Source organism: Morone saxatilis, unplaced genomic scaffold (assembly GCF_004916995.1).
Source record: "Morone saxatilis isolate NCDOM2014 unplaced genomic scaffold, NCSU_SB_2.0 Contig4, whole genome shotgun sequence".
In the NCBI taxonomy this organism is placed as follows: domain Eukaryota; kingdom Metazoa; phylum Chordata; class Actinopteri; family Moronidae; genus Morone; species Morone saxatilis.
The window spans coordinates 11,141,312-11,155,658 of NW_023339984.1; the positions used below are offsets into that span (position 1 = coordinate 11,141,312).

Genomic DNA, 14,347 nt, shown 5'->3' on the forward strand with positions numbered 1-14,347 from the left:
GCAACCTTTCTTATTCCACAGTACATGTATGTTACTAAAGGTTTTCTGAGGGCATCCAGTCGCTCAAACATTTAAAAAACTAGTAAGTAACTACAAACTGACCTAAAAACCAAGCCAAATCCTTAAAATAAGAGGGCTATATCAAGTGAAAGCTTGTGAGACAGCCGCATCTAGCCTTAGCTAAAACTGAACCTATGGTTGGTTATTGATTTCCCCCCCCCTGTTCTTGTCTGTAAATTGAAAGTATTTGATCAAAAGTGCGCATTTATTTTAGTTTGGCCCATGTACCATCTGCTTACATGGAGGCAGCAGGCTTCATGACCTATAGCGCAGTCAGCCAGCCAGTCAGTTTAATTACTATTAAACAAACTAATTAAAGATAAGAAATGTGTGAACATATTTTGTTAGTATTTCTGTGAGGATTATCCAAAGGCAGAGTCCAGTATGAGAATTTTTTGTGTTCTATGGCAGTTTTTTTTTTTTTTTGGGTTGGGTATAATTAGCCTTAAAAGACATAAAATAAAAGTATTACAACCTTTCTATCCGTTTTATAGTTTGCCATCCAGCCTGAAACCCTTTTTTCTCAACTTCACTGCCCTGGCTTTGTGGGGCAGAACTGTTCAGGCAATAAAAACAAATCCCACCACAGTCAAAATTACAACAATACAAAGCAAACAAATTCACAGGAACGAAAAGATTTCCATCAGAAAACTTCAGCAGGTTAAATGTGATCACAGGCGTGAGGCAGGGACTGCACTTTGTATGTGTGTGTCCATCTCGGCTGTGAAAGCAATGGAATTAACTGTAATGACATCATCCTCGGGGGTGTGATGGCCGGCAAAATAAACTCTGATGAAATTTATGTGATCACAATTAAATCTAAGTTATTGCAGGAGTTTCCTTATGAACTTGTTTATTTGTTCCATCCACAAAACATAAAAAAAGTTAGCCCTCAATCCCTCAGCACATTCGTAAAATAAACATGAAATAGAAATCAATTTAACAAAGCCCTAACTGCTATTCCTCGGATGCCATTTCCTGCAGTTGCGCTAGAAAAATAAAATTCAAAGACAATAAAAAAGCCATAAATTGTGGATATCAAATAGCTTCCTCTAAGGTTTATGGTCGAATTCCCCTTGCTGATGTGATTTTGAGTCGTTATTTCGCACCAGTGAGCATAAATGGGAATGGAATTTATATTAAAATGGCATACCTCATGTTTGATGTGGGAGAAGTGATCAATGATTTCATTAATTAGCTTTACATATTTGGGCTTGGGGAATAGTATCTTTGATATTCTCTCTATCGCTCTCTTTTGCCCTATAGCAAACCGCGGCCGTTCCCCTTTCTCTCTTCCCGTGCCTGTAGTTTTATCTGCCTGTCTGTCCCACACTATCTTCCCCTCATAGGCTGGTTGAACACGACACCACTGCGGAATGGACCTTTGATTCAGCTGAATGCCTGATTACTATCGAGGCTTCACCTATGCCTCTTTCGGGGCTCGTATTTTCAAAACGAAACCTGTGTGGGAGGTCAGTGCCTGACCTCTTTTATGTGCAGGAGGCTGTTTGCAACTTTGCATGGAGGCGGTTGATAACAGGACACTGCCAGGTATGATTGCTGGTGATAGCTGCCGGAGGGTGTATGTTGCTGCCAATGCAAAAGTATCAGGTGCTTGTAAAGTTGTTGTGCAGCACTTTTTTTGTAATACAACCACGCGACGACAATCACAACCACTCAAACCTGATGGTGCTGACCTGATAAGACTTGTTTCACAGTTAGTGCAACAAGTTTTTTGGGGAGAAAGATCAAATTTGTAATATGCACCATCTAAGGGCTAACAATTTGAACATAAACTAGGCTAATATTGAAGGCTCCTACTATCCAGTGATATCAATGCACCTAGTAATTTTTGCACAATGGCTCTCATTTTTATTTATGGTATTCATAGTATTCAGTTACTGTTTTATTCATAAAAAAAAAAATCTCACAACAGTTCATTGGTATGCATCGCTTAAACATTAATTACATTCAAATTCATTCTAATTTGTCTTAATTTCCCCCTCTCTCAACAGAAAAATGAATACTACCCGCTAATTATTCCATGCCAGGCAATTCAAAATGCTTCAGATAGGACAAGAAAATGAGTGAGACCATTTGCATATCAACATGATTCAAACATAGTATTTCTTAGAAGTGGCATCTTTTGAAGACAAACATGCAAGGGGAAAAATATTGCCACGCTTTTGAATTTCCTATTGAAATCGTACATAAACAAAACTTCTCAGCCGTGTGGAAAAACAATGTTTTTCTCCAGTCTCCAATGGTATGACACAACACTACCGCGTGTTGTGTTCTTACCGTACGTCCTCTAATATTACCGTGACTGGAAAACTTTCTCCATATTATTGAACTTTGGAGATTTTACAGCGCATTGTAGTTTTCTATTAAGACTCCATTAGTGGTTTGAGGGTGCTGGAGAGGGTGCGGCGTGCTGTTAATCAGAGCGTAAGGGAAGGAGTGGAATAGATCTCTAATCACCTAGACTATAATCACCTCATACATCACCCAGACATACGAGCAGAATAAGAAACGCACCCCAAAAAACATATGAATATATGCACATAAGTAGGCAAGTGCACATAAACACAAGCATTACATATTCAAACTTTACACATACAGCTGACATTGTAGGGGAAAAGCTAGTGTCCCTTTCTGAATTATAGTGGTTAATATCACACACTTGCACAGGCACAACAGAAGACTCATCAAATGTCAATACTGCATTTATATCTTTCTATATTCTTCTCTGAAGGGTATCATCACTTTATACCATTACAATTCTATTTGTCGCACATTTTGCAATCAAACCTTCTTTACACTGACCCGTAACTTAAAGCTGCACTAATCAATATTTTTCACATTATCATTAGATCAAATGACCATGTGTTATGTGAAAATGTAGCTCATAGTGACAAACCCATACTAATTCTGTATGTCCCGTCAGCTCCGCAGAGCTTTTAAATTTCCTTAAGCCCACTGTTTTGATTTTTCTGATATAAAATTCAATGCCGATCAACCTTGTTTTCCACCACAGCAGGCAGCTAGTGAAAAAAGCTCTGATAAACCCACACTACACTACCTGGCTAGCAAAATAAAACAGCAGACAAGTTAGCTGAAGAAGGGAGTGTACTTACAGTTATCAGGTGGGCAGAAGAAACTCCAAATGTTGCTCCATGTCTGATATGTGTAAATAAGCGTTGTTTGCTTTGCTGCCCTCTCAATTAATGAAATATTAGTCCTTTGCTTGTTTTGTTTATATGATTTTTTTATGCTGTTTTTCTAAATGTAACCTCAATGAACCTCGAATGGAATATTCCTGGTAAAATAAGGGAAAAAAGAAGAATATTCATAATAGATAATAATAGAATATGATCATTACACTTAATATTGAATATTTCATCTTGAAATTAAACTCCATTATTACACCGTTTGGTTAGCAGATTGATTATGCATGGAAGTGGCTGGAATACAGTGTTTACATATGTATGTCCAATAATATTATAAGCAGTTAATATTGAGTTTAGTCAAATGAGTGGTAATTACCATCAGTGACTTTAAGAAAGAAAATAATTAGAGTTGTTTGCATTACAGTTTCAAAAAGAGCATTACTGTATTATGGTGTTGCCCTTTAAGCAATTAAAGGCTCTTAAATTAATACTTTTTTATTTAAAAGACAAAACGAAAAAAACAACAAAACCAAAAACAATATTTGTTTTACCATGTTATATTTTAATTTCTGCAGAGACAAAAATGACAAGCAATTTATTTACACAAACCTGTACAAAAGCAAATTAAATTATGTAAAATATCTCATAAATAGAAGTGGACTTGCGTTCAATACACTTTGCCATGTTCAGCTAAGCTGCGTGCATAGTGACTCATATTAAACGATGATAAATTTGTTCCTCAATTTCTATATCAACATCCAAGTCGCAGGACAAATAGTAATGGTTAATATTACAAATCTCATTACACACTGTGAAGGCTATATGAATAGAGGAGAGCACGGACTGAACACACACCTCAGGCAGCAAGACACGCACATTTTGATGGCAGGAGTTGCGTACATCACGAAAAATCCCACCTGCACTCGTCCAGATTTCTGTAGCAGTTACCTCACTGAATATCAGAAAATAAAAGTAACTGAGTATCAGAAATTAACTAATGTACACTGTAATCAGCATAGTTGCCAATATATGGCATTTTTTTCTTTCATGTCTTCTGTTTTTCGTCTGAGGTTCACACTACAGAGTCTTTGTTTTCCTTTCATCTGATCTAGAAAATTCCAAGCCTCACCTCGCAATATCATAGCGAACATCATACCGCGCTTATTTGTAGGACAGGGTTTCATCACCTACTGATATGCATATACTGTGAATCTGTGTACGAGTGTTGTGTTGCTCGGCACATCCTGAGGTGTGTGTTCTGTCAGCTACTCTCCCTTGCAGCTTTTTTTTCCCCCCACTTCCACTCCTCCTAGTAAACCGTCACATTAGCATTTTTATCTCTAGGCTCCCTCAACTCTCAGCAGTCAAATGTCTCCAAGCTTTTTTTTTTTCTTTTTTTTCCCCCCACTATCTTTCTATGCTTCTATATTCAGTCCTAGAGCTTGTTTCATGCACAAAGAAGGTTACTTGACCTTTGATGTCATACATGTACATGAGTGGAACACGACAAAAAAATCCATTATATCATATTATTACTACCAACAAGCAACTTTTGAATGTACCTGTACTCATTCAGTAATGCACTATGCTAGGAATGGATATTTCAACAAGATAATTGAACCTGGTGAACAATAGCCATTTGTATTAGTCTGACAGGCTCACTGACATTTGACTGGTAGTCCTCCAAGAAGCCTTTGACATCATGGGATTTCATCTAAGATATGCAAATAGTTTTCAGTCCGGTCTTAAATGCTACCCCATCTACTTTTGTAAGCATGTCAACGTAATTGTTTATGCACCATTCCAAACCAACATTTAATCATACCAATTGGTATAAAAAGGCACAATTGCATATTTGCATTCACTCTAGTATTTTTTATGTTTTTTTTTCTTTTTTCAGAAGCACTCTAAATATACAAAGTGGCACCAGATAAAGAAAAAAAGTAAAACACATAGTACATTGTCATGATCATTTCCACGGTTTTGACTGTTATCGTGTAAGAAATCAACGTACGGGATTATAAAGTAAAATACAAGATGAGGGTAAAAAGTTTGCAAATCTCTTGGTATAAAGTTGATGTAGATGAGACATGAGAGATTTGGGATTGTGTGGTGATACAAGAGACGGTGATGAAATTTGATTAAGTATGAAAAATTAAAAAAGATCAACGATATGGTCTTAACTGATGTACTAAGTTGTACTACATGTTTCTTTAGGTATAACAAAAGCAAGCAACAAGGTGGATTTTCATGTTTACAGGGAAAACATTTTTTTGTACATTTTGTTTTACAGTTTTTTTTTCCTCTTCCTTCTCAGTTAAGTGAAGTAAGTTCCCATTAAACGTGCAGTAAAAAGTAAATATTTATGTATACAGTTGATAAGTATAGGAGCACTTTCTTTCGAACAACAAGTAGTACTTACAGACTATAGATTGCCGGAATGCAGAAAAAGCAGCTCCGGTCAAACCAAAGGGGTTTTGCTAACATACAAAAAGTTCCATTGCATCTGATATTCTTTTGCTTTATTACAGTCATGAGATTTTGCGCCTCTGTAGCTGCGAAAAAGAAACATCACTGTAGACCGGGAGGCACAACATCTCAACATTGTCATGTGTCTGTGTGTTAAGTGGTCAATAAGCTTCAGTTCTGAGGATGGGGTGGATGTGTTGTTGAGACATCACAATCTTATCGTTCAATCTCAATCCTTCACTAAAAAAAAAATATCTTCATGTAATGTGTACTTAAAGCAAAGTTCTCCCAGAAAGCTATTTTTGTGTGTGATGGGGGAATGCTTCATCCTGTTTGCGAAGTTTTGGTTTCACTTTGACACCATTTTCCTCAGACTGTAATCCAAAAACTTCCTGGTATCTGCGTGTACAGACGTTGCCTTTGTTTGATTGTTCTCCATTGAGCTGATTCTTACATTCGTGCTCAAAGATGCCATCACCATGTACTACGGAAAGCAACATCTAGCAGTGTTAAAAGGACTCTTGGACAGCCATGTGTAGGTTAATGTCACCTTGAAGGCTTGAGAAGAAGTGAAAAAGAAGTTGATGCTTGTTGGTCACGTGTACATTATGATATTTATTGCTCAGTCTATCACACAACAAAAAAAAGAAATAACAGTAAAAAGCTGTCCTTGCAGCTGTTTTAGGACCAGCTTGGCCATGTTTACGCCCTCCTAAGCCTATTATCGGTGTACATCTACAGTATACACTAAATATAGCCAAAACACACACACTATATACTGCATATCTGGCCCAAACACACATACAATTTCAATTGCACCTCCATAATTTTAATCTCGGCATGCCACACGCTGTGCTTACCCAGGATTTTCAGTCAGTGCAGCAGCTCCACTGGCCTCAGCTAAATGAATCTGCTTCTTTGCTTCTGTGTATGTGTGTGTGTGTGTGTGTGTGTCTGCATGTGTGAAAAAACAGGGTAGGTATTACAACTTGATATAAACAGTAGCATCCCACTGAGGCGATCCGAATATGCACAACCCATGTACACACATGCTTCTCCAGCCAACGCTGTGATACGTCATGGCTCTAATTTTGCATTTCGTAAGAGGGTTTTGGTCTCAACCTCGCCAATCAAAGACAAAGAACGAGAGACTGAGGAAAGGTAGCAAGACAAAAGGGAATGAAAGCAGTTAGCGTTGTTGCTGTGGTCCAATGTTTATGTACAATGAGTGACTCATCACCTGTGAAGAGCGGACGCACTGGTCAGTTAGAATCAGTCATCATATGTTCATCATCATAGTATACCAGCGGTGTTGTAGTCTGAAGCAAGGTGTTGTTGCAGCAAATTCCATTGGTTCCTATTTCTGTCCATGAATCTCTCTTTCAAGAGAGGACTGAGACAAGTGTTGTTTTCTGGGTAATTAAAGCTTAGTCTTTTTTGTCCAAGATTTGAATATGGTCAAGTTTTGGTCTGCTATTGAGCAGCTTTTATCACAAACAGTCAAGATGACGGAATCCACGGACAGCTTCAGTATGATAGAGACCATTATGTCCAATATATTGTTGCAGCCACTGAACATCATGGCTAGCGTGTTGCACAGTTATGAAATAAAAAAAAAGGCATAACCAGACACACCTCTGAAGTTAAAATAGTCCACATGTGCAACTTTGTTTCTAGAAAAAACATAAACAGAAAAACAAATGGTCTCTTTTTGTACAGTGTCATCTTCAGGGAAAGGGGCCTTCATGGGGGACCGGGGGTAATGCATGCATGTACTGTATATGTAAAATGAGTTGGTTACTGTACAGATTGACTGTCAGGCAGCAGATCACGTCCCAAGAGCCCGACTCACCAGTTGAACAGCCTCATCCCAAGTCCCATCAATGCCTTCAACAGTTTTTCCTCCTCCTCCTTTTTTCCAGGTCATTGCTGGAATTAGCACTTTAAAAATGGTACTATGTTTATATATCCACTTAGATTTTTCATTAAGGAGCTGTTGTAAAAGTCTTTGGAGAAAGTTTAGTCCTACCTTGCATAGAACAAGGGTGGCTAAAAGCTTCTAGAGCTGTAACGGTGGTGAGTAAGCAACTATGCTTAGTGTTGTTGTTTAATGCCATATGTTGTGGCACAGCAGGTGCGTAGAAACCATCCCAGCTCACAGGTACACCTCCCGTCGTGTCAGAGTACCACAGGACGTGGGCTTGTACTCCCCAGTAGGTGCCAGAGGGATCTCCTCGGTGGGGTGGCCCAGCGCCTCCTCCCCACTTCCTGGCGAGCCATAGGAAGGTGAGCCGAAGGCCTCGTAGGAGGAGGAGGAGGAGGCCATCTTCTTGTTGAGCAGGTTGCGATTGCGGTCGCCCATCATGTGAGCGGCGGTGGGGTCTCCATTGGCCATGGCGGCCATGGCGAGGGTCTCCTGGCTGCCGGGCTGCTCTGCGCTGCTGCTGCCGCTGCCGTTGCCGCTCATGAAAGTGGAAAGCTTTGGTTGTTGGGGGGTGGTGGTTGACTTTGATGGCCGTCGCTCAGGCGACGTGCGCACAGGCATCCAGCAGGAGTCCGAGTGGCCGTACTCGTCGCATTCCCGGGTACACTTGCCAGTCATGGCTACGTCAGGCAAGGGCCGGGCGTCTAGAGGAAGCAGAAGCAGAAAAACCAAAGTAAATGATACTGTTTGTTTCCCTTTAAGTGGGATATTTAATGATAAGCTACCTTTTTTGACTAAATACATTTCCTAGCACTAAGTGTTTGGTGTGGTATGTGTCACATGATTCGGCTATTATGAATTCCGTAATTAGATGCGTGAATCTGTATTTTCTCCCTAATGAGGTCATCACCGCATCTGAATGTTAATGGAGAAGGTGAAAAACAATAAAAACTGGTCACGATGGTTACCAGGCACCTATTGTCACAGCTAATGTAAGTTCTCAACTATCACTAGTGAATATAGAATTAAGCTTATACGGATAAAATTGCATGTTTTCATGCAGAACCCATACCACATGACAGAAACAGCAACAGAAAACAACAATGAAAAGAAGACTCCACCGGCTACGACAACAGCCTCAAACTAAAAAACAGTGGCGTGAATCAGAGTTGAAATAATGTCATGCTTCAAAACGTGTTTGTGCTGAGAGCGGAAGGGGGGGGGGGCAGCGATGGAGAGAGTAGGGAGGAGGTCAGTTTGTGCCCTGATCTAAAATTTAAGATCCGCAATTAGGCCTGCTCTGTGTGTGTTTGTAATGTGTGTGGGTGAGTATGTTTGTGAGATGGGAGCGCCAACAACACCCTATTTTCTTATCTGTTGATTGACAGACGGCAATCACATTCTGATCTAAGTAGCTTAATAGCTTTGTGTGGCTAAATCGCCCTGATATCCTCTTAAATCCACTAATAGGAGTCTTAACCAATTACCTAGCTAGGAGCTGGCCCCCAGATTAACTACGTCTACTGTATTATTGTGGAAAGCAAATTATGTTCTTACAATGGTACGCCAGGACAACAAGTTTGACAGATAGCCTACTGTCAATTACGACTACAACGACTACTGTAAGACGGTGCAAGAGTTAATTCCAGAGCAATATGTTAAAGATAGTTATCCCAAATACAGCAAACCAAAGCTGAGTAGCTGGCTGAGTATGAGACAAAAACTGTACGGTGGGAAGAAAGGAAGGAGTCTACTCCATAGCCCTGAACGAATGCTTAGACGTTACACAGTGCCAGAGTTAATAAGAGTGCCAATGTCATAGAGATGCTGTTAGATGTAATTTATTCATGACCTGATGCGAAGTATGGAAAACCAAAATCAAGCAAAAGCGAGGGTGAGTGCAAACCAAGCCAAGCATGCCTTTGCCCATAGTAAAAAAAAAAAAACAAAAAACAAGTTTGGACCATGGCTTACTTTTAATGCTCTTTTTCTCCTGTAAAAGAAAAAAATAGAACAGAAATCACTCTTTATGTCTTGTACGTATGCAATAAAATGTATATTACTGTATGAGAACCCTTGAGCAGCATTGAAACTGTAACTAAAAGACACAACAGCACCAAAAAACAGTGTTATGCAGAGCAGACAAAATGACTGAGGACACGATGCAGCTGAGACAAGGACAGAAAAGAAAGAGGAGATAGGAAAAAACAGAATGAGAGTCCTCTGTAGTCCTACGGATTTGAGGTCTTAATTCAACAAATTAATCTTGTTTCACTATGAATGCCTTTCAGCAAAACATTCACCATTACTTCAAGAGTGCCATTCCTGTTCTGCCAGAAATCTTAGTTCTACTAAATACCTATTAGAATCCATTTTCATGTCACAAATTACCTTTGTAAAGCATCAGCTGATGATTGCCAGTCAATATATAGCCAATGCCTCAGGGAACAACTGCCACTTGATAGAAAAATCAAATAACTTTTTGTCATTAGTGAGCCCAAACAACTGAGCAGTTCTGTTTAATGAAATGTAAATAGCTAAATAAATGAGAAGAAAGCCAAGAAAATAACACAAAATTTGAGAGATGGGGTAAAGAATGGCAATCGCAAATACCATGCCAGCTGATGTGGTGAAAACGATAAGGGCTATGGATCATGAAATGGAAGAAGAGCTCTCCCTCTCTCGCTCCTTTCCCTTTTTCTCTCAGCTCTACAAACACAGCCGTCAAAGAGACAAGCGGATACTAGGTACCGATTGTCTTGTCTCATTTACACCTACGATTGAGCCATCAGGCTACCCACAATGCACAGCGGCTCTCGCGAGGCCTCGGCGCCCTGCCCCTGCGTGCTCATCCAATTGCCTCCTCGCTCCAGTCACATTCAGGCAAACCGGTGGAAAAATCAGCGGGGAGGACCTCTCGCTTCCTCCTGCTCTCGTGGGTAAGCAGCCAACCTTCTGCAACACATCTCGGCTGCCCTGCGCGGCGAGCTGCTGAGGTAGTTAGCCGGCGCTGCTCTTGTGTGTTGTGTGTGCTGAAAGGAGGCTGATTATTTCCTAGCCATGGTCCATTGACTCTGCAGGCTTGCTAAAAATGAAGACGTTTCCCACTGTGCTAATGAATTAGGCTGTTATATCAAAGCAAAAATGCTGTTTTTTTCCCCCCTCTTTCCTCCTTCAAAACTGTCACCTCCCCCTGAGGTTGGGCCATCAATATAAGTACTTTAAAACCACTTAAATCCATCTGTCCCACAGCCTGGACTAGTACTTTAACCTTCTGGCTTAGGTATAGCTGTAGGGAATGCTAAATTAATTCGAATTTCCACTCAACATCCATCAGATTATTATTTATTGATTTATTCTAGTAAGAACAGAAAGAAACTCGTCCTTCGTTGGCGTATTTGATTCAAACATTACTGCAAATCTAAGAATGTAAGTTGGCAGAATAAAAGCAAATGCATTACAATATGGCTGAAAAATAATCAATAGCAATTCTTATTTCTATGGAGAAGACACACAACGTGGCTTTCAAACATATCCATAGGCCCTTTCAAGACCCAATTCAGAAATCAGGACGTAGAAAATATCTTCAAAGAAAAGCCCTTAGAGCACACCAGCGCTGAAGCAGGCTTTTGTTACATATTCACATCCCGTGAGCCCACACTATCAGCCACAACATAACATAACACAATACAAGTGGGTCACTCTGCTGTGTTAAAAGGCCTCCCTACAACACTGAGAGGCCCTCCGTCCCAGGTTACTTCCCCCGGGGCTCGGGCCTTGTTGTTCGGGGAGCCAGGGCCAGAAAACAGTGGCACAGTCCGGGTGCCACAGGCAGGGCCCGCTCTCTCCGTTACTGGGAGAGAGGATCTTTTAGCCAAGTGGGGAGGGAGGGGAGGGAAGGGTGGGAAGGGAGGGGGGTCTGCTCATAATGGCCCACAACAAGCCATTAGCCCTCTTTTACATTTACTCAAAAGAAGCTTCCGGAAGAGTAAGGGAGCGGTGGTTTAGGGGAGTGATTGGCAGATGAGTTAGAGGGGCGATGGGCAGAACGGAAGAGCAGCAGCTTTCTCCAAGATGTAATTCCATATGGACAAAAGTCGCGCGCTGCTGAAGTGATGATTACCCAGCGAGACGCCACTGTGCAGTGGCGCTCTGAGATATTTGTGCCTCACACTGTCTATAGCGAGGACTTTCTTCATTTTGTGCGAGGCTGAAAGTGGGCCAGTGGCTGCACTGGTTGAGCTGTGGCTTTTCTTAGCTGGCTTTAGTCAGCCACCCTATCAGCTGACTGGCTTACACTGTGGGATATTTCAAAGAACCTCCACTGCCGGGGTACAGTAGCAATTTGATGCGGTGTATTTAGCGCTCGCTAAGATGCTGCAGCAGTAGGGGGAGAAAAAAAGAAATAAAAATGGAGGGTTAGACTGTCGTCGCTTCTGGGCATATGCACACTAATGTCTGTTGCGTGGGCATTTCTGGGCAATTAAAGTTGAGTGTGTTTGTTTGTGTCATAGTACTGTACACTGTGTTTTCACTGTAGCATGTCAGCAGAGTCCACTTGCCAGTCTGCATTCATCTACGTCACCAACGCTTTCACTTCTGAGCTGTGTCGCCTTCCCCCACCCCCGCCTGCACCGTCACTTCTTCCCTCTCCTTCCTCTCTCTATATTTCGCTATGAACTGCTGCTACAAAGAGTGAAGCTCTGTGACCTTTTGCCCTCTTTTTTCCGGCCGGCAGATTCAACCCAAACAGCTGAGGCATTAGGAGGAAGGGTAGGGAGGGGGGGAGATGACAAAAAAAGACAGAGAGGGAAGAGGACAAAACAGAGGTGATGCGCCTGCATGCATTTTTGTGTGTCTTCGCTGTGTCTTTGACAGACATTGTAGTCGGTCGGACAGCAGATAGGGGTCGGAGCAAAAAGGGAGGGGGGGGCATGCAGGAGTGGATGAAGACAGGGATGATGAAGAGAGGGATAGATAGAAAGAGAATGAAGGAGCGAGAGAGAGAGAGAAGGAGAAAGAGAGACTGTGTGCTGAGTATAGCAGGGTCAGGGCCTGGGAGAAGAGAAACAGCAGATTGAGTGGAGAAGACAGCATGGCTGCCTCTGGGCCGTCACAGGCCAAACACACTGCCAAAGAGAGCAGTGGAGAAGAGAGGAGAGTAGGGGAGACAGGAAGAGAGGAGAAAGAATTGAGGACATTAGCAAAGACATGAGGAGGGGAAGAAGGGACAGGAGGAGAAAGAGTGATGATAACGCTAACAGAAGATGTACTGTAAATAAATCCTAGTATGTGCTCCCAGGTGCTCTTCCACATTAACTTATCAATCCAAAGACCTTGATTTACCCTATTTAAGGTTTCAAATTATCTCTCCAACAATGGAGTCCTGTGTGCAGCCAGATGCCCGGCGCCGCTCACCCCTCCACTGACTCAATCTAATCTACTTCCATCACATTCCCTACATTAAGGAAACTAAAAAAAAACACATTAACATCCAAATGCCATTCACACCCGTCCACATGGTTCCAATTTGAAGCCAAAATGGAACATCTTCTTGATAGTGACGAGGAAAAAGAATTTTCTTTTTTTGTTGGGCTCGGGCAAAAAAAGGCACAAGAGGGCGCCTGTGTGAGAACAGCGAGTCTGGCTTGGAAATGGGCTCGCGATTGCCTCGCAACCCCTCATCAAAGGCCTCCCTGTACGGACAGATCTATTTCGCACGGCAGAGCAATCAGCGTGGAGATGACAGTGTACATTGCTGGGTGTCATACAGATTACTCCGCACGCCAGCTGAGGGAGGGAAAATGAAATATTTATCCTGGAGAACCAGCTGTTGGAAATAACTCGCGACAAAACGCGAGAGGCGAGAGAAAGAGAGGCGACAAATGAAAAGCGATGCAAAAAAGAGAGACAGAGATAGGAATGAAACTTGAATCAAAAAACAACACCAAAGAGAGCTGGCGTTCTCCCGCCGTTACTCTGCAGTCGTCTTTCTAGTTTCTCCCTTTTTACTCATTCTCGCCTCTAATAGGGTCCTACTTAATTAGGTGAAACTCGCCGACTAATTATGGTGTAAGAGCGAGTCTCCCCGTGTTTGGCTGTCTTGCTTTGCAGGGCCCCCGTGGCATCGCCTCGCAGCTGAGAGGTCCTCACCATCAAAGACAGCCAGGCAGACACTGAATACACACACATACACACACACACAAGACTGAAGGTGGCTGTGGGGAATGAAAGGAAGGAAATGGAGAGAAACAGAAGAAAGAGGGAGAACGGCCTGAGAGGAGAAAATAAGGTGAGGGAGGAAGTGTTCCTGAGAGAAAGGAGCGGGCGAGAAAAAGAATAGGTGCTAAATTATTAACGCTGTGACGGCGAGTTCAGACAGAACAATATCCACAGGAAAAAGGCGATATTTGTCTTTCTCTTGCTGAGATGTTTGCCAGACAATTAAGGAGGGATGGAAGTGAGAGAGATACGCAGTGGTGCAAGGGGGCGAAAATGAGAACAAAAGGGGAGTCCTGGGGAGCGATGACCTTTGAAAACGCAAGTCATGCCGCGCACTGCGAGCAACGGCATTAATTGATGGCATTACCATCAGCGGTGGAGATTTTTATTCACTGCCACAGTTAAGTTAAGTCCAAACCTCAAATGTGTAACCCTAAGATGTTGTAAGCAGGAGACCAATTTGATCGAAGGAGCAGAAAATAACACATTTTCCATCCCTCTT

General features: G+C 41.8%; 1 protein-coding gene across 2 annotated transcripts in view; it reads right to left on the reverse strand.

Moving 5' to 3' along the window:
• Positions 1-3,790: 3,790 nt before the first annotated feature.
• Positions 3,791-14,347, reverse strand: part of pcdh7b (protocadherin 7b) — a 98,798-nt gene continuing 88,241 nt past the window's right edge. For both annotated transcript variants that reach the window (XM_035675621.1, XM_035675620.1), the window contains exon 3: positions 3,791-8,327. In XM_035675621.1, coding sequence (XP_035531514.1) covers positions 7,855-8,327 — 473 coding nt within the window. In that variant the 3' untranslated portion in view covers positions 3,791-7,854. The remainder of the gene's footprint in view (positions 8,328-14,347) is intronic.